A 24,821-nucleotide genomic window follows, 5' to 3' on the forward strand; every position below is an offset into this window, starting at 1 on the left:
CAACTGAATTATTATGTGTGAGCAGTAGTTCTTATTTTCCCTTAAGCAGTTGTAGTTCAAGTCTGAGACCACTATCAACTCTGGAGTAGGGATTGCTGTTTCACTAAGTGAAGGTTCAATGCAGAGCACACCTTCATGACGCATAATGGTTCGTCTTTGGCCGGTAACTTTGGTTTATATTTGTTTTTAAAATATTAAAATGAGTGGGGGAATGTTGTAACATTTTAATATTTTGTTTATTATTGAAATTAAATTTGGGTGAAGTTATTGTGTGTTTAAATTCTGAATTTATTTTGAATTTTATTTTGTAACTCATGGTGTTTTATTTTGATTTATTTTGGGTTTTAATTTTTGTAACCTATGGCATTCGGTTACTACCCTATTAATTGTAGTAATTGTAGGGAGTGTCCTAAGAGCCTATAAATAGCACCATTTGTTGCATGCTAAAACACATCAAACTTTTACTCAACTATTCACCCATCAACCTTCTTTCCAAAATCCCCCAAAAGAGTCTTCTTTGAATTTTTTGGCCAGAGAAAGGTGTTTTTTTGGTGGAGCTTTGGGTTCCTCCAATTTGTGCAGATTGGTGTGAGCCATACAACTTGTTGTTGGGCTGTTGTATCCTGGAGGGGACAAGTCAAGAGATTTCTGGTGCACCGGCATTGTTCCGCAGAGGGCTTGAATCTCCTTAAAGAGAGCGAGATACCCGCGCCTCAGCCTATTGTCAACGAGTTTCTCATATAGAAATTATAATTTTATTGTAATTTCACCAACAATATGAGAATTTTAATTTGGGAACATTAATTTACTGGTTCTTTCACTCAAGTGAAAACAAACAAGTGAAATCATCCTGCTTCTAATTTAACATGGAGGATCGAGTATCTTCATAATGTATTGTAGTACTGCAGCTCTGGATATGTAATATGCATGTCCAAATTAATGTTCATAGAATCATCACCAATTAATCCAAACTATTCATATGTTAGATAGCTTTGTTTCACCATTTGGGTGCAATGCTATGGATGTAGAATACATGATATGCATACAACAATTAATGTTCATAGAATCATCACCAATTAATCCAAACTATTCATATGTTAGATAGCTTTGTTTCACCATTTGGGTGCAATGCTATGGATGTAGAATACATGATATGCATACAACTAATGACTGCAGCTATCAGTTTATTACGAAGCAACCTTAATCATTATGCATCAAAACGTAGACATATGGATAATCTGCTAATAATGTAATTTTAAATCATTACAGGCATGCATTGATGAAAGTTTTTCCCCAGTTAATTTACATAATTTTTTTTGTTTTTGTTTTTTTTCTTCTATTCTTGTTGATGAGAGTTTTCCATTGATAATAGATAATCTAAATCTATAGTTGATTTCTCTTGGTTCCTGAATTAATTAATATCTTGATCGAGTACGTCTTCATTCTAATTGGACTTTGTTTTTTTTTTTTGACATTGTTAATGTTAATGTTTAAGATTCAGCGGTAGCTAAACCCTGGTTGACTCTGATTCGATGGGCGGATCGCTACTTGTGATATTCTCGATACTTCTGCTACTTGTGAGGAGGGAGTTGATCTTCTTCATGTTTTCGATGTGGGACTGATGTGCTTCAGTCCCCAGCTTCTGGAGCTTCTGATGCTGTCTTGGCGCGTTGGAGGTGATCTGGGGGTAAGCCGGGGCTCAGGCGGTAGCCTGCTTGGCTGTGTTCCCGTGGGTCACTCCTTTGGCGAGAGTTGGTACCGCTAGCGGTAGCATGAGCGTGGCTTATTATAGCTAATTATGCTTGCAAATGCCTATGTAAGTACAAGTCCCCCAAGTCCCCAGTCAAGGAGGGCAATCTTGGTTGGGGAGTTGCCTAGCGGTTCGAAGAGTTATTTCCGCCAGTCTTGCAAAAGCATAATTAGCGTCAGTGCGTTGTCAACCATGGACTTACTGAAAAAACGATTTATATCCTTTCTGGTGGGCCCCTGCTAGGCCCTCCAGGGAGTCCCCCACTCCCCGGCTAAGATAGACCTCCGTTTGACCGGTGTATTGTTTATTGAAGGGAGCTGCGATGAGCAGAGGGTGTTGGGTAGCGAACCCAATCTTTGATACCCAAGTGGTGGAGGTCAGCATGCCTGATCAGGGCCGTCGAAGACTGTGTTGACGCGTCCCCTTACCTGTCCCGGAGGACCATGTTTTGACTACAACGCCGCGTGGCGGTCGTTGTCAAAGTGAGGCGTTGCCTTGGGAATCGCCGTTGGCGGAAGTTCCTCCGCTGATAATAAGTGGCTGGCAATGTTGCGGGGACTTGCCTGGCGGTAGCCCGGTGAATGGCGTTGCCATCAGCGGTGACGGCCTCACTTCCAAGGTGTCGAGGGAGAAGTTTCGCTAGTGGTGTTGCGCTTAGCGGAGACTGTCTCGCTTGCAAGATGAAAAGGAGAAGTTCCGCTAGCGGAGTTGCGCTTAGCGGAGACTGTCTGGCTTGCAAGATGAAAAGGGAGAACTTCCGCTTAGCGAAGACTGTCTCGCTTGCAAGATGGAAAGGGGGAAGTTCCGCTAGTGGAGTTGCGCTTAGCGGGGACTATCTCGCTTGCAAGATGAAAAAGGGAGAAGTTCCGCTAGCGGAGTTGTGCTTAGCGAAGACTATCTCGCTGAGTCTCCCGATGATTGATGATTTTCCTTTTCGATGGTTACTTTGTAGAGACGCTTCGTGTGACGGCGTTCGACACATGGCCAACATGTACTGGGTTAGCGTGTGGATTAATGTTTGCGCAGCACGCCCGTCGCTTCGCCATAAATGCGGGTAATTATTGATTTTGTAACCGAGGCGTCGCCTTGGTTAATCTGGAGAGTAAGTGTAAGTGTGGGGCACGTGTACGGTTGTCGTGCGATGTCATTTTTTAGCGGACGATCAAGATTGGGTTGATGTTGACATCAAAGAGAGGGAAACTTGGTGGTTTGGCACTTTGCACTTTGAACTAGTATCGTCGTCGTCAAGCTTCGCTCTGAGTTCCGAGAAGAAGATTGCTACGATTCCGTGACGTTATTGATCTTTGAAGGACGAAGATCTCCTGCAGCAAAGACGAGCGCCTTCGATCATACCAACGTTTTCATCTCTGAGGTTGGTATCTTGAATCCCATCCCTGTTTTATTGGATTTTTTGTGTGTTTGCTTCTGTCAGTTTCTGGGTTTCGATTTGGGGTGCAATCTGTTCTTCCTCGGTGTGCTCTGAGGGTGTAAAGTGAGTTTTGGGGATGGGTTTTGGTGTTTGATAGAGAGTTGGGGATTAGGGATTTGCTAGATGGTCGAATCTGGGTTGAGTGTATGGGTGCGTTTCGTTCTTGTTTTGGCATTTTTTGGGCAATTGTTCTTGATGTTCTTTGATGCAACTGATAAAGGGATAGCTTAGATCTTGTGCGAATTGACTGGTTTGGGTTTTAGGGTTTTAGGATGGTTAGCGTCGTAGAGATCTCGAGCGGTGAGGATTCCAGGTCTGACGAGTCGCTCAGCGTGGCAGATAGAATATTTATTGACTCGTTGCGTCCGTCTACCCGTGCAGGAACCTCACTGTCCGATCCGCTAGAGATCGAGCCGCTACAGACCATACCTTGGGAAGTAGCAATGGGTCGTGCACCGCGTCCAGAGAGTTCTAGGGCAGGAGAGGATGCCGCCGCCCACAATAGGCTTGAGGAGAGGCTAGCAAGTAGGGGTGGGCACTTTGTACCGAAAATGCGGTTACCGACCCGAACCGCACCGAAAAAGCGGTTCGGTAACCGCACCGAACTAAAACGGTGTCGTTTCATGGTCACACCGCACCGAACCGCATAAAAGCGGTTCGGTTGCGGTTTCGGGTCATAAACCGCCCGATTTAAACCGACCCGCACCGAATTTGTTTTAATTACATTCTATTTATTTATTATTTCTCTATTGATGGAAATGTTGGTTTTTAATATATAAGAAATCCATTTTTGTTTAGGTTTTCAGTTTGTAATAAGTTGCTATGTTTGCTTGATCATTGATATATATATATATATGGGTTTGTTAAGTGTTCAAATATGGTCTTTATGCAAGTTGCTTGATATTTGGGTGACATTTGCCAATTTGTGTGGACTCTAAATGCATTCAAAATTTATTTATACCTTATTGAAACTGTTAGATAAAAATAAGCATGATTTTGGCCCTCTCTTTTTAGTTGAAATTAATAAATCGGTCCAAACCGAAACCGACCCGCACCGCACCGAAAAATGGTGTAACCGAAATAATCGGTTCATCCCTTTTGTAATGCGGTTGCGGTTTGATATATAAGCCAACCGAAAAAAGCGGTTTGGTTGCGGGTTGGGCCTTAAACCGAACCGAACCGCACCGCGCCCACCCCTACTAGCAAGTAATAGCGCTGCTAGTGGCTCCGCTGATGGGGGAGAGACTGCAGGGGAGGAGACTGAGTCAGCTTGGGTCCTCCACGACGGCACCCTTGTTGACGAGGCGGGAGGGCCGATGACCGCTGCAGCCGTCAAACGGGTGAAACGGGTGTTTCGGTTGCCAGGCGTAGTGAAGTTGCGTCCGCCGATGAAGGATGAGAGAGCCTCGATTTTGCCAGCGGGGTATGCCGCCGTGCACGAGGCGATCTTCCGCCAGGGAGTGACATTTCCGCTACTGCCCAATCTCCAAATCTTGGTGTGCGAGTTTAACCTCGCCTTTGGGCAGATTTGCCCCAACATGTGGCAGTTGCTGATAGCGCTTAACTCGCTATGGCGCCTGTCTGGGTGCGAGGGTCCAACCGTGGCGGAGGTTCTACACTTCTACGAGTTGGTGTACGTGAAGCGCCAAGGTTGCAGCGGGCAAGTGAATTTGAGTCGCCGTCAGGGGGCGCCCAAGCTGATAGAGAACTTGAAGGATTCCATGTCTCCCTGGCGGGGTGCCTTCTGTATTGCCACTGAGGGGTGGGAATTCCAAGTGGGGTGAAATGAGGGGGTACCGACATTCAGGATTAAATCGGAGTTCCAGCCTATCCGAGGTTGTCGCCGTCCTCCGCTGGCCAAAGTTGGCGGTTTGCCTGTATGATAATTCCTGTATTCTGTTCTAACGATTACCGCGTTTTTTTTTGTAGTGGGCCTGCGCTATAACCTGATGCGCGAGGAAGAGTGTCGCGTGGCACGGATCAGAGGCTATTCGCAGAATCACAATCTGCTGGACCTCCGTGTTCTTACTGGTTGGGAGTTGTTGGTCGATCAACAACTGACGCGCGCCCTTGGTAAGCAATTTCCGCTGACTTGTGCCTTAGTTCAGTTTGCATCTAGCTAATTTGTTTTTGTTTTTTTTAGATTCTCCGCCGGGTAATAAAGCAAGCCGCGACGCTTTTGCTAAAGCCATGGACCGCGCCGAGATCAACAACTTCTTGGAGAGCATGTATGCCTCTGGGCTGGCGGCCCAGAAGACCGTCGTTAATCCAGAGACACTGGCGCTAAGTCAGTCTGAGACTCCCGTGGTGCTGCCGATGCCGCACCACTCTCATCTTGGTGCCGACGGTTCGCCCGTCATTCAGGCGGGAGCTAGCGTGGACCGCGGGGCTGCCGGTGGGAGTAAGGCCCCTACTGCACCTGCGCAGCAAAAAGAGAGAATGCCCGCTAACCGGCGTGGGCCCTAGAAGGAGAAAATGGTGCCTCCGACGGAAATAGTCACCATTGCGGGGTTGGAGCCGCAAAAGGGATTGAGGTCTGCCGCCGCTGGATCCACACGGGTGGTGCTTCAAAGGAGACATCGCCAAAATGACTCCGATGGGGAGGAGGAAGGTGACGACTCGGAGACAATCGGGGCCCGCCAGCAGAAGAAAGCGAAACAGGCTCCGCCCAAGGTGCCTGTGATCGCCGACAGAGAGGTGCAAGCAAACAACCTGGACTCGTTTGCTGCGTACGTAGAGTTCCTGATCGACCATGAGCGGGAATTTCTTTTCCACCTCTGCGAGCGGCTCGGGTTCGGAGGCCTAGATGGGATTGTGTGCTCGACCGCCGTTGATCAATCGCCCTTTAGCTCGGCCTTTGGACATCTTTCTGTTGGGCTACATGAGATCTTCCTGGTGGCGTCGAAACAGCCCCGGGTTGAGCGGCAGCTTAGGGAGGAGATCAAGGGTCTCCAGAGGGAGCTGGGGGAGGCGGTGCCTAACCAAGGCAGAATACGATGCTGCGGATGCCCGCGGCAAGCTGGCTGTCGCCGTTGAACGGGACCTGGAGTGGAATGACCACGTCTCCAAGCTAGAGCAAGACATAGCCTTGCTGAAGGATCAAGTGGCGGCTAAGGTTAAGAAAGTTGAGATCCTTCAGAATCCCGCTAAGTCCGCTGAGGTAAAGAAGCTGAAGGGCGAGGTTGCTCGACTGGGAGCTGAGGGGAACCGTGCGGCGGCCACTGCTGTGGAGGCGTTTAAGCAGTCGGCGGAATACAAGAAAGCGATGACTGAGTCGGCGAAGGTTGGTGCCGCCGCCAACGTGGAACTACTGAACCAAAAGGGCGCCATCGACTAGGTCAAGGCGTCCCATCCCGCTGGGCCGTCAGGGCAGAAAGCGTCTCCTGCGCGTGGTGTGGTTCCTACTCACATTGATGGTACCCGCTCGAGTAGCGGAGAGAGTGGTGAGCGTCCAGCGAACGACTCTCATCGGACTCCTCCTCCCAGTTAGTCCGAGGTCTCCCGTGCTAGCTTTCTGGCCGCCCACACTCGAGCGGATGGTACCATTATAACGCCAAGCCCTACCGCTCGTGGGTCCGATCAAACGAGCTTTCAGTCCGAGCAACAACCACCGCCGGAGTGCGAGGATGCCGCTGCTGCCCCCCCCCCCCCCCCCCCCCCCCAAATCTATGAAGATAGCTCCATAGCTTTATGTAATGCCGCTGAGGCCTGTCTTTTTTTTTTTTTGTGCGCCGCTAAGGCCTTTTTGTATTTTGACAATATATTTGGGCAGGGAGTCCTGACCCGTAATATACAGTTGGTTTTTCTTTGCTTCTGAGATGAATGTTTTTAACGATTGTATTGTTTGAATATTTATGGACTGCTAGCGCTTTGACTGCTGTTTTGTGACTCAATGAAACATTAAAGGGATTAAAATTGTTCCAAGTGCACGATGTAGCGGACGTGGTCCGCGGAATATTGTTGGCGTTGGCAGTTGATTCTTGTGCTTGGACTTGGTGACAATAGTTTGAATAATTCCTCGTTTCATTGATAGCTGATATATCAGCGTTTACAAAAAGCGGGGTTGTACCCATTGGGTAGCTTCCCTTAGATAAATATTGAGTCAAAAATTTAGCTAAGTCAAGATGCTCTAGGGTAGCGGCATGACTATTTGTAGTAATACCGAAGGTGTTCGGTATTCCAAGGGTGGGTCGTTGTGACGCCATCCTTGTCCATCAGGTAGAAGGTGCCGGGGCTAGCGACTTCCACAATTTTGTATGGACCTTCCCAAGTTGGGCGGAGTGTCGTTGGCGGTGGAATGACCTCCTTCATTACCCAGTCCCCCAGTTGGAGGTTCCGGGCCTTGACCCTGGCATTGTAGAAACGCGATACCCGTTGTTTGTTTTGCAAATTGTGCAGATGGGCCTTGTGTCGTTTCTCCTCTAGGAGGTCCCTGTCGAGGTTGACGCCTTCGCCGTTGGTCTCAGGGCAGTAGCCTTCTATCCTAGCGGTAGGTTGAGTTACCTCAATAGGTAGGACGGCTTCAGTTCCGAACATCATGCAAAATGATGTTTCACCAGTGGCGGAAGTTGGGGTAGTCCTGATGGCCGACAGAACCTCCGGAAGCTTCTCCGCCCATAAACCCTTGGCGTCGTCGAGCTTCTTTTTTAGCAGCCTCTTGATTATCTTGTTTGCTGCTTCAACCTGGCCGTTGGTTTGGGGGTGAGCGACAGATGCAAAACTCATCTTGGTGCCCAGGTTAGCGGTGAAAGATATGAGTTCCTTATTGTTGAACTGTGTGCCGTTGTCTTTGATGATTGTGTGGGGGACACCATAGCGGCAGTAGATGTTCTTCCAGAGGAAGTGAGTTACCTTGACGGTAGTTATTGCCGTCAGTGGCTCCGCCTCTATCCACTTGCTGTTGTAGTCAAAGGCAACAATGATGTACTTCAACTGGCCTTTGGCGGTTTGGAATTTTCCCATCAAGTCCAGGCCCCACGTTGAGTGAATCCATGGACCAATGATGATCGACAGTGGTTCTGCCGGGTCATGTAGGAGATCAGCATATTGTTGACATTTGTGGCAAGATCTCGATACCCTCTTGGCGTCGTCACCGAGCTTAGGCCAAAAGTAGCCCTGTCGCATTGTGCGATTGGCCAAGGATCTGGCACCCGAGTGGTTTCCACATTCCCCACTGTGTATCATTGCTAGAACGACCTTTCCCTCCTTTGGGGTCAGACACTGGAGGATGGGGTGGGTGAACCCCTGGCGGTAAAGCTTGCCATTCTGGATGTTGTACCGGGTTGCTATCCGCTTGAGCTGTCGTGCCTCGACCTTGTCCTCTGGCAGTGTCCCATTGCGCTTGTATTCGATGATTTCGTCCATCCAACTGGGATTGACCTTAATGTTGAAAATCTCCACTAGGGTTTCTGTGATGCTTGGCTTGTCAAGACATTCCACCCTTGTGTCCGCTGGACTTTGGTGTGGCTGGGCGGTTGCTAGTCTTGCCAGTGAGTTAGCCTTGGCGTTCTTTTCCCTGTGGATCTGAGTGATGGTGTGAAATTTGAATTTTTTGAGGAGCGTCTTGATGTACCCCAAGTATGCCGCTAACTATTGGTCCTTGGCCTGGAAACTGTCATTGACCTGGTTATCGACAAGCTGGGAGTCGCTGAATATGTTGACACTGTCAGCTCCTGAGTCGATGGCGAGGAGTAAGCCGACAATGAGCGCTTCATACTCCGCCATATTGTTTGAGGCTTTGAAATTGAACTTTAACGCGTATTCCACGTTCAGTCCCCCTGGTCCTGTCAAGATGACTCTGGTGCCACTGGCCTTGGCCCAAGCGGAGCCGTCCACGTGTAGGTTCCAGTCCGACTGCTGTGGGGCTGGTTCTTCAGCGGTTATCATTTCCGTACTGGGTTCTGCCTCCGTGTTGGGTTCAACCTGATGCTCGGTGAGCTCAGCAATGAAGTCTGCCACTACCTGGCCTTTCATGGCGGTTCTTGGTTTGTAGTCAATGTCGAACTCGCTGAGCTCGATGGCCCACTTGCTGAGGTGCCCCGAGTGTTCAGGGTTCTGCATTACCTGCCTCAGCGGCTGATTTGTTAAGACATGAATTATGTGGGCCTGAAAGTACTGGCGAAGGCGTCTAGCGGCGACGATGAGTGTGAGAGCTAGCTGTTCCAGGGGAGGGGATATCTTGTTTCTGCTCGGTTTATGCCTCTGCCGGCGTAGAATACGGGGAGCTCATCCTGGCCGTCCCGCTAGACAATTGCGCAGCTTACCACTGACTGTGATACCGCTAGGTATATATACAATGTCTCCCCCTGCACAGGGATAGAGAGGAGTGGGACTGCTGCCAAGTACTCTTTCAAGCTCTGGAATGTCGCCTCACAGTCTGGGTTCCAGTCGATGACTTTCTTGTGGGTTGTCTTCAGGACTTTGAAAAATGGAAGACATCTGTCAGTGAGTCTGGAGATAAACCGAGAAAGGGCGGTTAGTTTGCCCTGGAGGCTCTGAACGTGCTTCTTCCACTCTGGAGCCTTCAGGTTGAGGATGGCTTGTACCTTGTCAGGGTTGGCCTCTATGCCCCATTCACTGACTATGTAACCTAAAAATTTGCTGGCGGTGACGCCGAAGAAGCATTTTTCTGGGTTGAGGGCATACCATAAGCCAAGAGAATGGCGAATATGATTCTGAGGTTTGCCACATCTCCGCTGGCCTTTATGCTCTTTACCAACATATCGTCCACGTAAACCTCGATGATTTTGCCCAGATGTTCAGCGAACATGGCATTCATCAGCCGCTGGTAAGTTGCACTGGCGTTCTTCAAACCGAAAGGCATGACATTTTAGCAGTATAGGCCCTTGTCGGTGGTGAAGGAGGTGTATTCCTGGTCGCCGGGGTGCATCTTGATCTGATTGTAGCCGGAGAAGGCGTCCATCATGGTGAGCATCTCGTGTCCAGCGGTTGCATTGACCAGTTGGTCTATGCGAGGTAGCGGGAAGCTGTCCTTGGGGCATGCCTTATTGAGGCCCTTGAAGTCAAAACACATCCGCCACTTTCCGCTGGGCTTTTTGACCATGACCAAGTTGGAAATCCATTGAGGGTAATTGACTTGGCGGATGAATCCAATGTTCTGAAGCTTGGCCACCTTTTCCCTTATTGCACGATATCTCCCCTCATCAAAGACCATTCGCCGCTGCTTGACAGGGTAGGCGGATGGTTTGATGCTTAATTTGTGTGTGATGATCTCAGGGGAGATGCCTGGCATGTCAGCGTAGGACCATGCAAAGACTGCGGCGTTATCACGTAGAAACTGGGTGAGTTCAGCCGCTACCTCTGGGTCTAGCTGAGCGCCGATGCAGACTGTCCGCTCAGGGTGTTCGTTGGAGATGCTGATAACCCTTAAGGATGTTTCTGGGTTGACAGGTTCTTTTTTGACACATTTCTTCTCGTCATCTCTGGGGTCCTCAAAGATATTTGGTGCTGGTGCATGGTTTCCCACCGTTAGGATCTCATGGCGGCGTGCTGATCATGCCACGGTTGTGGAATAGCATTCTCGTGCCAGTTATTGACTTCCCTTGACATAGCCTGTCCCGTTGGGCGTAGGGAACTTCATGAGAAGCATGTATCCGGCTATGATGCACTTGAGCTTGTTGAGTGCTGGTCGACCAATGATGGCATTATATGAACTGAAGCAGTCCACAATGATGAACTCCGTATGGATTTTCGCCAAACGTGGACTAGCGCCGATAACTAGTCGCATGTAGTCAGAACCCAATGGTTGCGTGACGTCACCGGAGAAGCTAAGTAATGGCTCATGATTCTGTAGTAATTTTTTTATTCCGGTGGAGTTTGTCGTAGCAACCATTGAAGATGACATTTACAACGAACCCGGTGTCAACAAGAAGCCTTCCCATTGACCATTTGCCGAGTATGGCGTCGATCAAGAATGGATAGTCGTGGGGCAAATGTGCTCCGCGCTCTTCCTCCTCCGAGAAGGTAATGGGTTCCCAACCAGACCTTGGGAGTTTAGCGGACCTCTCATAGCAAATGTTGCAAACTTCATTGGGGTGGTTAGCACGTGCATAGCGCTTTTTTGCCCTATGAGACATGTTGGTGATTGGAGCACCACCGTCGATGGTGTTGATACGGCCCATGGGTTCAATGTTGGCGATCACTGGTAGTGGTTGGTGCACCTTGAATTGTTCCATCTTACCGTCTCAGTACAAGGTCTCAATGGCTGTTTTGAGGGCGTTGCAGTTGTTGGTATTGTGCCCGCTGTCCTCGTGGTACTTGCACCACTTGCCGGTGTTTCTGGGCTTTCACGTCCTTGAGTATTTGCTTGGGGGTGGTGGCGGGATCTGGTCCTTGCACTGGTCGTATATTTCCTCGTACGAGGCCGTGAGAACTGTAAACACTGCGTACCGCTGGGAGGACTCCGTCTGTTTATTACGGTTATCCCCATGAGATGAGTGGTTGCCCTTATTGTAATGTTGGTCCTTCTGCCGCTTGCTCTGGTAGTTGCCTTGTTGCCACTCTCTCTTCTTATCAGTTGGTGGCGTAGCAGAGGTTTTGCTAGGGTTTCCTGATGGCTGGCTGAGGGTTGGGTGGACTTTACAGGTGTTGGTGGTGGTGGGGGGGGGGGGGGGGGTTTCTCCATATGTGATGAATTTTGCCTGTGCATGGAGGACAGCCTCGCTCATGACATGGTCGTAAGCGGCATTTGGATGATTGTAATTGAGGTGATAGAGAAATGGCCCCTTGAGGAGTCCTTGCTTGAAGGCTGCCAGCGCCATTGTTTTATCAAGATTGCGGCATTGAGATGTTACCGCTCGCCACCTGGTGACAAATGCCTTCAATGTTTCCTCTGTCCCCTGTTTGAGGTTGAACAACCGAGTTGTGTTATGATGTCAGGCGGCCAGCAGGATGAACCGAGCAAGGAAAGTATTTGACAGTGCATGAAATGAGTCAATGGATCCTGGCGGGCATTCAAAGAACTAACTTATTGCCTCACTGTCCAATGTTTCGCTGAACAAGTGGCAGAGGGTGGCGTCATCAAATCCCTTATTGTTTGTGACTTTTTTGAAGGTGTCCATGTGGACGAAGGGGTCAGACATGCCACTGTAGTGTGACATTTTTGGTGTTTTTGCGTGTGTTGGTCTGATGGCCTGCAGGATCCTGGCGGTAAATGGCCCTGGTCTGGACGTAAAGAGCGGATTTGGAATTGGCGCTGGGGCGCCTGCCTCCGCCCGGATTAGCCTTTGCTCCAGCTGTTGCATCCTTTCCAGGATTAGGGCGGTGGCATCACCATTGGGCCCCGCCTGGAAGTTCCGCTGAACCAGCTCCTGCCTAGGGGCAGGCGCATTACCTTCAGTTCTGGCCCTAGCAGCCGAGCGGTTGGTATTTGGTTGTGATTCCGCTTCTTGCTCCATCATTAGGCGGGGCAGAGGAGGTGGGCCCATTATTTCTGGTGGGTTCAGCGGTACCTGCATCTGTATGATTGGCACAGGTACCATTCCGCCGGTATTGGGTCGACTGCGTCTGGTGCTCCGCGATTGCTCGCTCTGTGTTGTGTTAGCGTTTGCCTCTAGCGCTTTTTTCAGTTCGTCGAACTTTGACATTAGCGTGGCCACCTGGTTTTGGGCCTCTGCCTTCTCTCAGCGTTCTTGTTTGCGTTCCCTGTTTGCCTTGTGGAGGTTCGCCAATGCCAGCTCATACATAGCAGCGAGGTCCTGGACCGGTGGGCGGCTGCTACCCGGCTGGGTCTCCGCTGCAGTTTGGGTTAGCGGGACCTGGGATGAGCCCTGGGGCCCCACGCTAGGGTTGGCCGGCGTGCTGAATAGTGCACGGTTAACATTAACCGCTGGGTTAATGTTAACCGCGGGGTTGGTGGGATGGGGGTTGGTGGACTGATCTGCTTGCTCCTCAGCATTTCCCCCGCTACCGTTAGCCATGGTGGTTGTTGTGGTGGGATGACCTTTTGTTCAAGGATTCCCACAGATGGCGCCAATGTTAATGTTTAAGATTCAGCGGTAGCTAAACCCTGGTTAACGCTGATCCGATGGGCGGATCGCTACTTGTGATATTCTCGATACTTCCGCTACCTATCAAGTAAAATACACAGGGCATCAGAAGGAGACCGCGTTGGGCGGTCTTCTCTTCTCTGATGCCTAAGTTAGTCAATGTATTTATGTTGACAAAGTAACAGTAGGTAAGTAGTAAATGCGTAATTAATGAGGAGAGAGGAGAGAACCTTTTATAGGTGAGGAGGGAGCTGATCTTCTCCATGTTTTCGATGTGGGACTGATGTGCTTCAGTCCCCAGCTTCTGATGCTGTCTTGGCGCAGCACGTGGCGAGGCGTCAGCGGTGATCTGGGGGTAAGCCGGGGCTCAGGCGATAGCCTGCTTCGCTGTGTTCCCGTGGGTCACTCTTTTGGCGGGAGTTGGTACCGCTGGCGGTAGCGTGAGCGTGGCTTATTATAGCTAATTATGCTTGCAAATGCCTATGTAAGTACAGTTAATGATATAGACAAAATGCAAAACTCATCAAATTAAGACATGTGGTTTGCTTTTGCAAAGAATATGGAGACAATCTAGAATTATAAATCTTGATTCTCAACATCCTTCCTATTCCAAAATATAAGCCTTCTAATATGTCATTCACTCATTTAAACTTTTAAACTATGATTCGTTTGGACTTCAACTCATTAAAATATGAATTTTTTGCACCAACAGTGTCTGGAGACTTGAGTGAGGTGACAATATGATACTCGAACTTATAAAGTTATCAAAGTAATACCCAAACTCAATTTTTCGTATCAACGTGGTACCTACGGTCATTCTCCGTCAATTTGACCACGTGCGACGCACGTGACTTGTTAAATGAGGCTAAAAAGACTGATTTGCCTTCAATGATCATTAAATTTTCTCTCTTATTCATCATCCTCTTCCTTGAAACGGATCAAATCCAAAACCCTAAACATCATTGTTCTTCCAAAGCCCAAAATAGCTAGGCCCTCCATTTTCGGTGGACACTCAGGCTCGAGGCATTCAGGCTCGAGACACCCAAGTCTTGGTCCCGATGATTAAAACGGCGTCGTCTGACGCCACCACTTCCATCAGTAGCGCCACTGCCACACAGTATCTAAGTTCATCATCACCATCCTCCGCCGCACCTGCAAATCCGTGAACATCTCGCCGCCCCATAAAAATGCAGCGGCGGAGGCGATGATAAGTACAGCGGAGACCGAGACCGAGACGGCAATGGCGATGATGTGGCGGTGGGGGGAGGAGGAAGAGGGTTTGGGGAAAAGGATGGAGGAAATGTTGGCGGGATGTAAATTGTTTGTTTTTGCCTCTCACTCACGTCCCTTTCCCAACAAAAACATTACTTCTCCAAAACCAAAAACCACTCTCTTCCCTTTCTTCTTCTTCTTTGTCTCACTCATTCTAATCTCATAGAGAACATAGTAGAGTAGAGAGCTATCATGGGTAGGCCTCCAGGTAACGGAAGCCCTTCATTCCACTTCAATCAGACTGAGGTGGATTTCTTTAATTCTTTTGGTTTAATTTTGAATTGGCATTCGTTAATGGCTAGAGTTGCATGCTGAATTTTCAATTGGAGTTGAATTTGGCGAACATGGTTGTTTTAAATTTTAGAGTTTTGAGTAGTGAATTATGGATTTCAAAATTGAGGGTTGCGATTTTGAACTGGGTGAGTTGGATTGTGGGTTTTGTTAGGTTCTTCAGCTTCAATTTTGGGTTTTGTATACTGTGGTTTGTGGTTGAGATTGTGTACTTGATATGATTTCGGTTCTTGTTTGGAAAAGTTTAAACCTTTTGGAATTGCATTGAATTTTTGTAATTTGATAGAGCTTACTGGTGTTTTAGCTTGGAGTAAGGGAAGATGGTGTAGAAAACGGTGTCGTTTGGGAGGCGAGAGTTTTTGTGGGAGAAGATGGAGGAGGAGGATGGGTCCAGGTCAGGAGGTGCCACCATAGTTTTTTGCTCAATCCGTGGAGGTCTCGGTTCTGCTGGGCCTGAAAGATTGTTCTGGTGTTTCTAGTTTGGGCACAGCAAGACCATACTCTATTAGCTTATATACTTTTTTGTTTTCTGGGGAAGGAGGTGAGGGCTGTTGGGGAGGGAGGAGGTGGTGTGAGTTTGATGGTGGGAAATAATGGTTTATTATTATCAGGTGGTGTTGAGGAGGAGAGGAAGAAGGTGATTGGTTGGAGGGTTTGATTCAACTGGGAAGAAGGGCTGGTGAAGGAGTGAAAACGTCCTTTTTGCTCTTATTTTGTGACTCACGTGCGTCACACTTGGTCAGTATTAATGGCGCCATGACGGAAAATTGACATAGGTATCACGTTGATACGAAAAATTGAGTCTGGGTATTACTTTGATAACTTTGTAAGTTCGGGTATCATGTTATTAGCCACCCAAGTCTCCAGATACTGTTGGTGCAAAAAATCCTTAAAATATCCATAAATTTGAAAAAATAAGCATACACACATTCACTCAACAGTAACATTTATAAGTGGACACATAAGTTATGTATACCAAAGAGATTATAATTAAGAGATACATTATGTCGTGAATGGGACGAACCCAAAATCATTGAAACTCTTATCACTAAATGAATATGAGTAAAATTATGTTGGCTGACATTTTCACTTGCTATATGCAACTATCACTCGATGTGATTTTTGGAACTACCAATGATATAGAATCTTCTTTTCATCTCTATATATTATGAAACTAAGCATGTATGCATGTTACTTGTTTTCCATAGAAAAGAAATGGCAACAGAAGTGACAAATCTATTGCCAATAGCGCTCAAAAGCTACTCAATTAAAGGCTAAACATACATGCAACGCAAGCTGGTCATCATCTTTCATTCATCATCAATCAAGTGCTAATCTCAACCAATGCCTGAAATTCCAACCATGATGTCAAAAGTCAACAAAAAATCTTTTGAAGATTGATATGACACAGTCTAAAAGAATGTTGTTAAAACATGCACACAAAAAATGCAAGAATGAGAATTGCAAGAACTTGGAGGAAGAATGCCACAACGGTTGAGTCGATGAAATTTGTTGAAGAAGCTACTCCAGCTATCATTACTTAGCAACATTGGTAAGAACCAAAAAGCTACTAAAGTTACACATCATAAAGTTATCAAGACTACAATAGTCTAGGATGATCTTGTAATAAATTACATTAAGACTCGAACTCATTTAATTAAGAATTCCTAAGCAACTCAGTTACTTAAGAATCAAGCAACATGATCAAAACTTGATGTATTTATGTTGTAAAGAGACTCAATTATATATATCATTTTTAATTTAATTCTCAATTATGAGATAAATTACTCAAGTTATTTGTTAAAACTTAAAACAGGTTCAGTTACATTCTAACAAAAACTTCAGAGACAGTGCTATAAACAAGGTTGCTGCTCTTTATACACAGACAAGTGTAAATCATCTTGCTCCGTATAGAAATACTTGGACCTTAGAGCTTTTGCAAAAGACCTTGTTCATAATCTTCAACGGTTGTACTAGGTATAATCTATATTCATCTTATTATGTTATTTACTAGATTGAAACTTAAATAATATGTTGCTTTTGTGTATAAATACATTGTCATTCAAGCTGTGAAATATATTTTATTTTTACAATTGGTATCATAGCATGATGACAAATATTGAGATCAAAATTTGTTACGTTTCATTTTCTAGGTTTTATTTTTGATAACATGATTATGCTTAAATAAAAACCAATTGTACTAAGACAAGACAAACAAATGCATACTTTATTTCCCACCCATTCTGCAAACTGTTGGATATTAGTGGAAGCGTAAATATTGAAAACTAATTTTAGATAGGGAGGTATGATGCATGAACGACACATAATATGGGAGATGTACAACCCAAAGGCATGTGTAGAGCTCCTAGAGAGAGATATGGTGGAGACTCTCAAAATATATGGTAATAAGATTATTCTGATAAAACTTTTACAAAAAACTCTTCTACACACCTTACTTAACTAAACTAGCCTAGACCTTTATTCAAAAAAAAAAAAAAAAAAAACTGGCCTAGACCTACACTAGACAATGTCATAACTATGGCAATTACAATAGACAAAAGTATTTAACAACTCAAATTCTGTAACTCTAAACCACTATAACAACCATATTATGTCACAATTATTCAAATCATAAAACTCTCATAATTCTAAATTATTCATAACTTCCATCATCTTCCCTTAATTTAGAATTACTCTAATAATTACAGTGACTCTTCAGCTTCTAGCCTGAGTCATCGATGATGTTGATAATTTTCTCCGTTGGATCGATACTCATTCTTTGATCCACACTTTCTTCTGCATTCTGGTTGTTGTGAATTATTTCTTCTTGCTCCATTTCCGGCCCAACTATATCAAATTGTATTTCTGTGATTACTCCATCAAGATGGCCGGTCAATATGTTCTTGCAAGGAATCTCTTTCTGCAGTAAGCGTCATCAATTTTTTCTTGAGCGCCATCAATTCATCAACTATAGATTTCTTTCTCCAACTGTAGATATTACAAAGCAAAAGAGGCTGTTTCATTTTCAACTTATTTCTTGGTCGCTTTCCATGATCCTTTGAAGATGGGATGCTTTACAACTTTAGTGTCAATTTCACACTTGTATCTAGGAGCGTGAGAGGAGCCATCAATGGTTGTCACGAAAACAGGTTCAGGCAAACTCAACTTCCTGGCCTCTTCTTGAAACACTCTTTTGAGTGGAACAACAATACTCGTTGGTATCTTCACGAGACTGCAAAAGAGAACATTCATATTGAATAAACATAACAATTTTCATCATGCATACAAATTCATTATATATGCATGCAACTTAACTATGCATTCATGATGCATTTCTTCATCAGGCACCATTATGCCAGAAGGGAGTGATTTGTTTAAGCATCGTTGTGCCTTCAGGGAGTATACAGTTTCATTTTGGCATCTATGTGCTTTAAGAATGAAACCTAAATCAAAAGTCACTTCATCAAAGCTGCAGTAGCAACATCTTGAACAAATTAAACCCTAAATATGAAAACTAAATCGATAACTCAAAATCAATTTACGAAATGGATTTAGAGGGATTCGATCATGTTTTTTTTTTTGTGCAAATCTTGGTTATGCTAACTATTATGCAAGGAAAATGCCAAAATAGTATGCTTGCATAAAAATTTGAACTTATAGTTCATTTTTGATTATCAATATCAAGATGTTGAATGCATGCGTATTGATTCATGTCGCACCCATATAATATTACTACAAAAAACAATTGCAATCACTATGTCAAAAAGGCCTTCAGACAACAGAACTGTTCTGTCGTCTGAACGAACAAAAATGTGTCGTCTAGTACGGTGCCGTCTCTTGGGGGCATCAGACGACAGAAGTGTTCTGTCGTCTGATTTTTCAGACGACATAAAAAAATAAAAGTCTTGTATCATCTGATGAGTTTTGCATTTTGGGAACATTGTGATCTGTATCTTTAAAAGCATTCAAACAACAGTTTTGTATTGTCTGATAAACAAAACAACCACAGTATTTTTTAAATACTATTGTGTGAAGCATATTTGCAAGACTTATTTGTGTGGTCTGAATGCCCTTAAATAAGAAAAATGAAGACTCATATGTAGTGTCTTCTCTCATACAACAACACTTAAAGGTTGTGCTAATTAACTTTACACGACAATTATATGTGGTCATAAAGAGAATCAGAGGACAATTAAGTGTCGTTCTAGGGTTGGTTTGTATGACATTTAAGTGTTGTGTGAAAAATTTTGAAATTATACATATATGATGTTGAGAAATGGTTTAGACAATAGATATCATATTCTTTCTGTTATGTCAATCTCATTACGACGACAATTTACTGTCGTTTGAAATTATTTAGACGACAAATTTTTGTAGTCTGAATATAAATAGTACGTGTTTTATATTGTCTGTAATCACATCCAATCACACTTATTTGTTGTTGTTATACACTTTAGCCAATACTTTCAACTAACTTATGTTGTTGTTTTGGCTTTCAGACTACAATTTTCTGTTGTCCCATTGTCAAAAAGACAATAGACTTATTATTGATTTTTGTGCTGTGTTTGTGCAGCTGCAACCACACGTTTTGGTGTGCTTTTGTTGTAACTTGCAGTTTGTGACGACACATTTTAGTAGTCTCCTGTACAATTGGTATGCATGCATTTTGGAAATTAAAATTGGCTATTCCTGAAACCATAAAATCCACATCCAAAATCATTTATTGCAATTTCCATTAATCCACCATTGTCTCATGTACACAAACCTAATCATGAATATCGATTCAAAATGACCCATATCTACTAATTTGGATATGCAGACAAGTCCAAATGCTTAAACAAGGAAGAATTTCTACTAGACACAAGTTAATAAAAGAACTAGCTAGCCATACTGCTGTACCAGTTTCACAATCTGATCATGAATGGAATCACCCGAATCATAGAAGTGGTCATATATAGAAGACGGAATGTATTCCGGGGTGCGTGAGTATATATGCATAACCCTGCAGATAATATGCACATAGAATGAAGTTATATCCTTTTTTGCTGGATCAGATATCATGCAACCAAGGACAAAGCAGTTTAGCAGAATAATAAACAAAATAGCAAAACATCAAGCCACATTACTCAAGTGTCCTTACCAAAGAAAAGAAAAGAAAAAAGCTTACCAAAGCATGATTAAATTTGTCTTTGCTATTGTGGGCATCCATGAAAATGATAGCCAGTAAATAAGGATCCATTTTCTTGCAGCAAGCCAGCACAAAGAGCAAACTGACGTCTTACAGCCCTTTGAAGCAAATCAGAGAATAGATTAGAGAACATATTAGCTTGCAAGAAAACAACAAAAACCTTCAGACGACGAGCCCAATTAAAGCAAGAACAGAGCAAGAAACAAGATGATACCTCATGACTAACAAACTAACTAGAAGCAAAATCTTGACATCGATTATATTTCAAACAAACATCTTTCATGGCTTTACGTGTTCCCTTATAAGAAAAGAATAAAATAAAAAATTTAAAAGCTTTCAAACACCATAGTAAGAATGCTAAAATAAAGCAACAAGTGCATATTGACCGAGAGTTGACTCTACTAGATCTGCTTTATTCCCAGCTAGTGCTATGACCATATTTGGATTGCCTTGTCATAAGGGAATGATCCAAGTAGATAGAATTAGCTATATTGAAAGACGCAAACTCGCATAGAAAGTTAGTATACAGAGTACAGCACCTAAACAAAACTGAAATTAAAGTTATAGCCTAAAATTGTTTAAAGCAGCCAAGGACTGAGTCAGTTTAGACAACAAGAAAGTGCGAGCAATACCTTGTGATTTCAGTTCTAGCACCCATTTTTTTGCTCGCTCAAATGAGGCCTACAAGAGAAAAAATAAAGTTGAATTTCTGTTTAAGGCATAATCAAGTAGCAGAACTTAAGAGCTTTCCTGGCACTATCCCTATATTCAACATATAAAACGGAAAAGAAAATTTCAAATGATACTTAGTTACACATAAACAATTGTCAGCTCGGGAAGACTAAAATATTTTCATTGTTTTAACTTTTATTTTTCAGAACTAGACCTCTTCGCAAAAAGCAGCAAGGCTGACGTGCATTCCTTCACCTGCCACAGAATAGAATTGCCAGAGCTCAGTACTTTCAGTCCTGAAGCCATTGTATGGTATTATAATGTGAGGTTAGTGTTTTTGATAATCTCAACCTAGTTGGTTTAGAGTTTGAAAATTAGACAACTACATGAAGGTGTCTCACAGTCAAGAACCTAGTAGTCAAAAGTGTGGGTGTTCAGATGCAATGCAAACATTGTCAAAAGGAAACAAGTTTGTAAGTATAAATTGATTGAAACAAGTTTCAAAGTACTACACAATTTTGATTCTCCCGAAAGGTGTTATAGCCAAAGCAGCCAATGAAGATCAGACATCTAGAATTTGATCATATGCTTGGTATGTTACAAGTAAAAACTCCAACCTGAACAATGCCTCCAGGACTTCCAGCCACTCCTTTTAAATGAACTGTTTGAATGGAATTAGCAATTAGAGCTTGAGGAGCCAGAGACCAACTTTCCTCTAATATATCCTGAGGAAAAGCATGAAAATCAGTTGCTCAGCTTTATTCAAAATATTCCAGATTAGGACAAATAACATGCCTTGCTTATTCAAAATATTCCAGATTAGGACAAATAACATGCCTTGCTGCTCAGTGATGATACAATAGGCATGGAATGCGGATGTGCGGTTATGTTTGAAATACATATAATAGAATTACTGTAATAAAGTCATGAAAACTGGAAGGTGTAGCACCACTCCACTAGTCTTTTGTCATTGCACAGTAATGTGGAATTTGGATCTAGTGTGCATGAGATTGATTAAAATCTAATCGTTAGAAATAAACACTTTCAGAATAGCCCAAGGAATTCAGGATAGTGTGTCAAATAAAATTAAGTGATGACCTGTCAGTATTTACCTCAAATTGAATAAGAGTATTGTGAAAGGCTAAGTCAGCATGAATCGAGAACTACACACCTCAATATCAGTACTTGAGTACAAGAAAAGATCCTCTGTTTTAATCTCCATATGATCAGCTTTGCTCCCAATTTGCTCACTACTCTGCTAGCAGACAGCAATGTGAATTAAACTACAAATCATATCCTTTTTTTTTTCTTTCTTTATTTGTTTGTATGTTTTCTAAAGACATAGCATGGTATGGTGAAACCAGAGATGTTTCAGGCTTGTTGACCAATTCATATTACTTCAGCTCCACAACCAAAGTCTTTCAGGCTTTTAGCCACATTTTCAATCTAAATGGATTACCACTTTTTTTTTTATTGAAATAAAATTATTATTCAGTTACCTTATCTCAGATAAGCGTTAAACAGTAAATAACATAATAACATTAACAATATGTAAAAGAATCCTCTAAACAAAATCTATGATTCAGCTGATCAGCAAACATAGAAAACGCTATTGCATACAAGAATTAGATAGCTGGAGAGCCACTATACTGCATCAGTGAACCTTTAGAACAGAATTACTATATAAAAATACCAGGCTTAGGAAAACGCTAACCTCTTCACCGGAGACATTTAAAACACGGGATGCTTTACCCAGCTCATGTCTTTCAGCTATAAGTGCAGCAATCTGGCAATTTAATAGTATAATTTGACGTGGGAAAAAAGAAACAAAAGAGTAATAGTCAATATGGGGACTAAGATTTTGAAAATCAAAGACATAACAGACATATAATTAGGTTTTGAATAAGCTGCAAAGGAAAAGCTCCATATGCTCAAATTGCAGTACCTGGAATACAAGTGTACTCTTGCCAGCACTAGGATCACCGCCAACTAAAACCAATGAACATTCAAAAAACCAGAAGGAAAAAAAAAAAAAAAACTTACAACCACTTAAATCACTGGGAACAAAAGGAACATAAACTATATACCAAAAGCTTTTAAAAGAAGCAACTAAATACATAAGCCAAAACACAGGACACGAGGACTGAATGATTCATATACTCCATAAGCCAAGGCTAAATGTTCATCAAAGTTAAGAATAACTGAAAGACAAAAGTTAAACTTGCAACAGTTATTGGTGAACAAAAAGAGACATAATTTGATCACACCTGGTACAGTACCACCGCCAAGCACCGTCGCAACTTAATTTCCAAAGGTTCCATGCCTAATATCAACCACAAAAACATTTACAGAATTATCAAAATCATTTTCCCAACTCAAAAAGGAACCAAACATTCTTTCAAAAACTAACAGAGTCTAATATTAAACTGTGACACAAAACTTACAATGGAATTCGCCGATCTTTCCAACTAATCCCCCAGTTCACATCATTCAACCGCACAGACTTAACCTTCCCACTTGGCAACCAAGACCTCACCTTCTCCAGTTCACATCAGTCAAAATATCATCCAATTTCCTAATACAACACAAAATAAGAGACATTTTACTCAAAAAAAAAAAAAATCACTACATATTAATCATTTACTGAAACAAAAAAAAAAATCATAAACTCGAGGTCTAAGCCATATTAGCATCCCTATAGTGTCAATTTCACATTAACGTATATGCAAAAGCAAGATCTGCTATGATTGTTTCCATTTACAGATCATGTTCAAGTGTTGGGCTCTCACTTTTTCACTCCAAGTCCAACAAGAACAGTAATCACGTTCAATCAACCTCAAGAGTTGAAAAGGTCGAGAACAAAAAAGAAGGAATGAAATTTTAAGTTCTAAGAGAGCAAAATTCATACAAAAAAATTAAATGAATCAAGAAAGTAAAGTGAGAAAGCAAGAAAACCTAAATACCAAATCGAAGAGAAGAGAAGACCCACCTTTTCTTAGCAGAGGGTTGAGGAGTGGGTCGTCGTTCTTGAACTCAAGAAGGTTATCGAAGTCCATCATACCATGAAGAGAGGCGCAATGTAATAATCGCCTTGCAGGTACTGGAAGTACCTGGTGACCTTCTATCGATAATCAAAGATGATATCAGAGTCTCGATTGAGGGATTTGCCGACAAAAAGATTATCAACGACGTCGCCCCGGGATCCTACGGCGATGTTGTTGTTATCGGCCTCTTTGCCCAGCCTGTATAAGTCGACAATATAATTAGGCAACCAAACTGACCATTGCCCACAACCAAACCCTCTTGAAGTGAAAACTTTCGGAAAAGAAACAAACAAGCACAACAAACACAAGAGTCCTACCATGGAAGCCAAATTTTTGTTTTCTTCTTCCAGTTCTGCATTCTTCCTATCCAAGTCTCTTATCTGAGAAACTAAAGTACTAACATCGCTCTGCACAATCCATTTAATAAATTTATAAGAATTTAGAACTGAAAGATCACAAATTGTTAATCAAATCATATAAACTTGAAAAATAAAAAAAAGGTTCTTTTCTCCTACCTCAGAGAGTCGATTTGCGCTCTCCGATTTTCTCATTCCTCCATTATCTGTGCACAGAAAATTATGAGCGATAATAGAAGGCAAAATTCAATTCCAAAGTTAACAGAGAAGTTGAAGAAAATATAAATAACGAACCGATAGGTGGGATCTGGCTGAGATCGGGTCTCGAAGAAGTTTTGCTCAATCTTTCTGCAGCTCGCTTTTGACGAATTTCTTCCAACTGCAAAATTGAACCAAATGCAAATAAGGAAGAGAGGATATTCCGAATCCATATATCAAAAGTTTAATAACAAATAGAGAATCAAAAAAGTTGACGGCGAAGAGGTTGGTACCGTTCGGCGGCCTAGAGATGCGTGCCGGGAATCCATGGCAGAGCGAAGGCTAGGCTAAGGATCCTCCTTACAGCCTCTGCACGGCGTTTCCTGCTTTCTGTTTTGGTTTTGTTTCAATTCCAGACTACAGAGAGAGTTACAAGTTTTAACGGTCAGCAAGGCCCAAATGAATAACAGCAAAGTAGTCGACACTCCTCACCACTTTGCCTTCCCTTCGCCCCACGCGGCCAGGCCAGGTCGCACCTCCTCCAGCCACGCCTCGAAGCATTGCCTTTGCGAGAGAGATTTCATCAATTTCAATCTGCAGTAAGAAAAATCATG

The 24,821-nt window shown here is 43.6% G+C and overlaps 1 protein-coding gene and 1 long non-coding RNA gene across 3 annotated transcripts; both read right to left on the minus strand.

The window, feature by feature from the left end:
- Positions 1 to 19,522: 19,522 nt before the first annotated feature.
- Positions 19,523 to 21,289, minus strand: LOC133735833 (uncharacterized). Of its 2 annotated transcripts, XR_009859282.1 has the most exons (5): positions 21,227 to 21,289; positions 20,824 to 20,864; positions 20,570 to 20,618; positions 19,917 to 20,035; positions 19,523 to 19,751 (listed from the first exon to the last, which is right to left on the minus strand). It is a non-coding gene; the product is annotated as an uncharacterized LOC133735833 (long non-coding RNA). The 2 variants fall into 2 exon arrangements; XR_009859280.1 differs by lacking the exons at positions 20,824 to 20,864; positions 21,227 to 21,289 and having other exon boundaries at positions 19,524 to 19,751; positions 20,570 to 20,817.
- Positions 21,290 to 23,730: 2,441 nt separating this feature from the next.
- Positions 23,731 to 24,583, minus strand: LOC133726490 (uncharacterized). The gene is made up of 4 exons (XM_062154039.1): positions 24,501 to 24,583; positions 24,304 to 24,388; positions 24,169 to 24,215; positions 23,731 to 24,060 (listed from the first exon to the last, which is right to left on the minus strand). Exons 1-4 carry the CDS (start codon positions 24,534 to 24,536, stop codon positions 23,731 to 23,733), a joined length of 498 nt encoding a protein of 165 aa, XP_062010023.1. The 5' UTR covers positions 24,537 to 24,583.
- Between the last annotated feature and the right edge of the window lie 238 nt (positions 24,584 to 24,821).

The sequence above is a fragment of the Rosa rugosa genome, chromosome 1 (assembly GCF_958449725.1).
Source record: "Rosa rugosa chromosome 1, drRosRugo1.1, whole genome shotgun sequence".
NCBI lineage: Eukaryota > Viridiplantae > Streptophyta > Magnoliopsida > Rosales > Rosaceae > Rosa > Rosa rugosa.

Bases quoted from the DNA above. Each gene is read 5' to 3' on its own strand.
- LOC133726490 (XM_062154039.1), bottom strand. From the start codon at position 24,536: ATGGATTCCCGGCACGCATCTCTAGGCCGCCGAACG. The intron at 24,216-24,303 runs GTTCGTTATTTA...TTCTGTGCACAG, and splicing joins CAGCCAGATCCCACCTATCG to ATAATGGAGGAATGAGAAAA. The intron at 24,061-24,168 runs GTAGGAGAAAAG...TGGATTGTGCAG, and splicing joins GCGCAAATCGACTCTCTGAG to AGCGATGTTAGTACTTTAGT.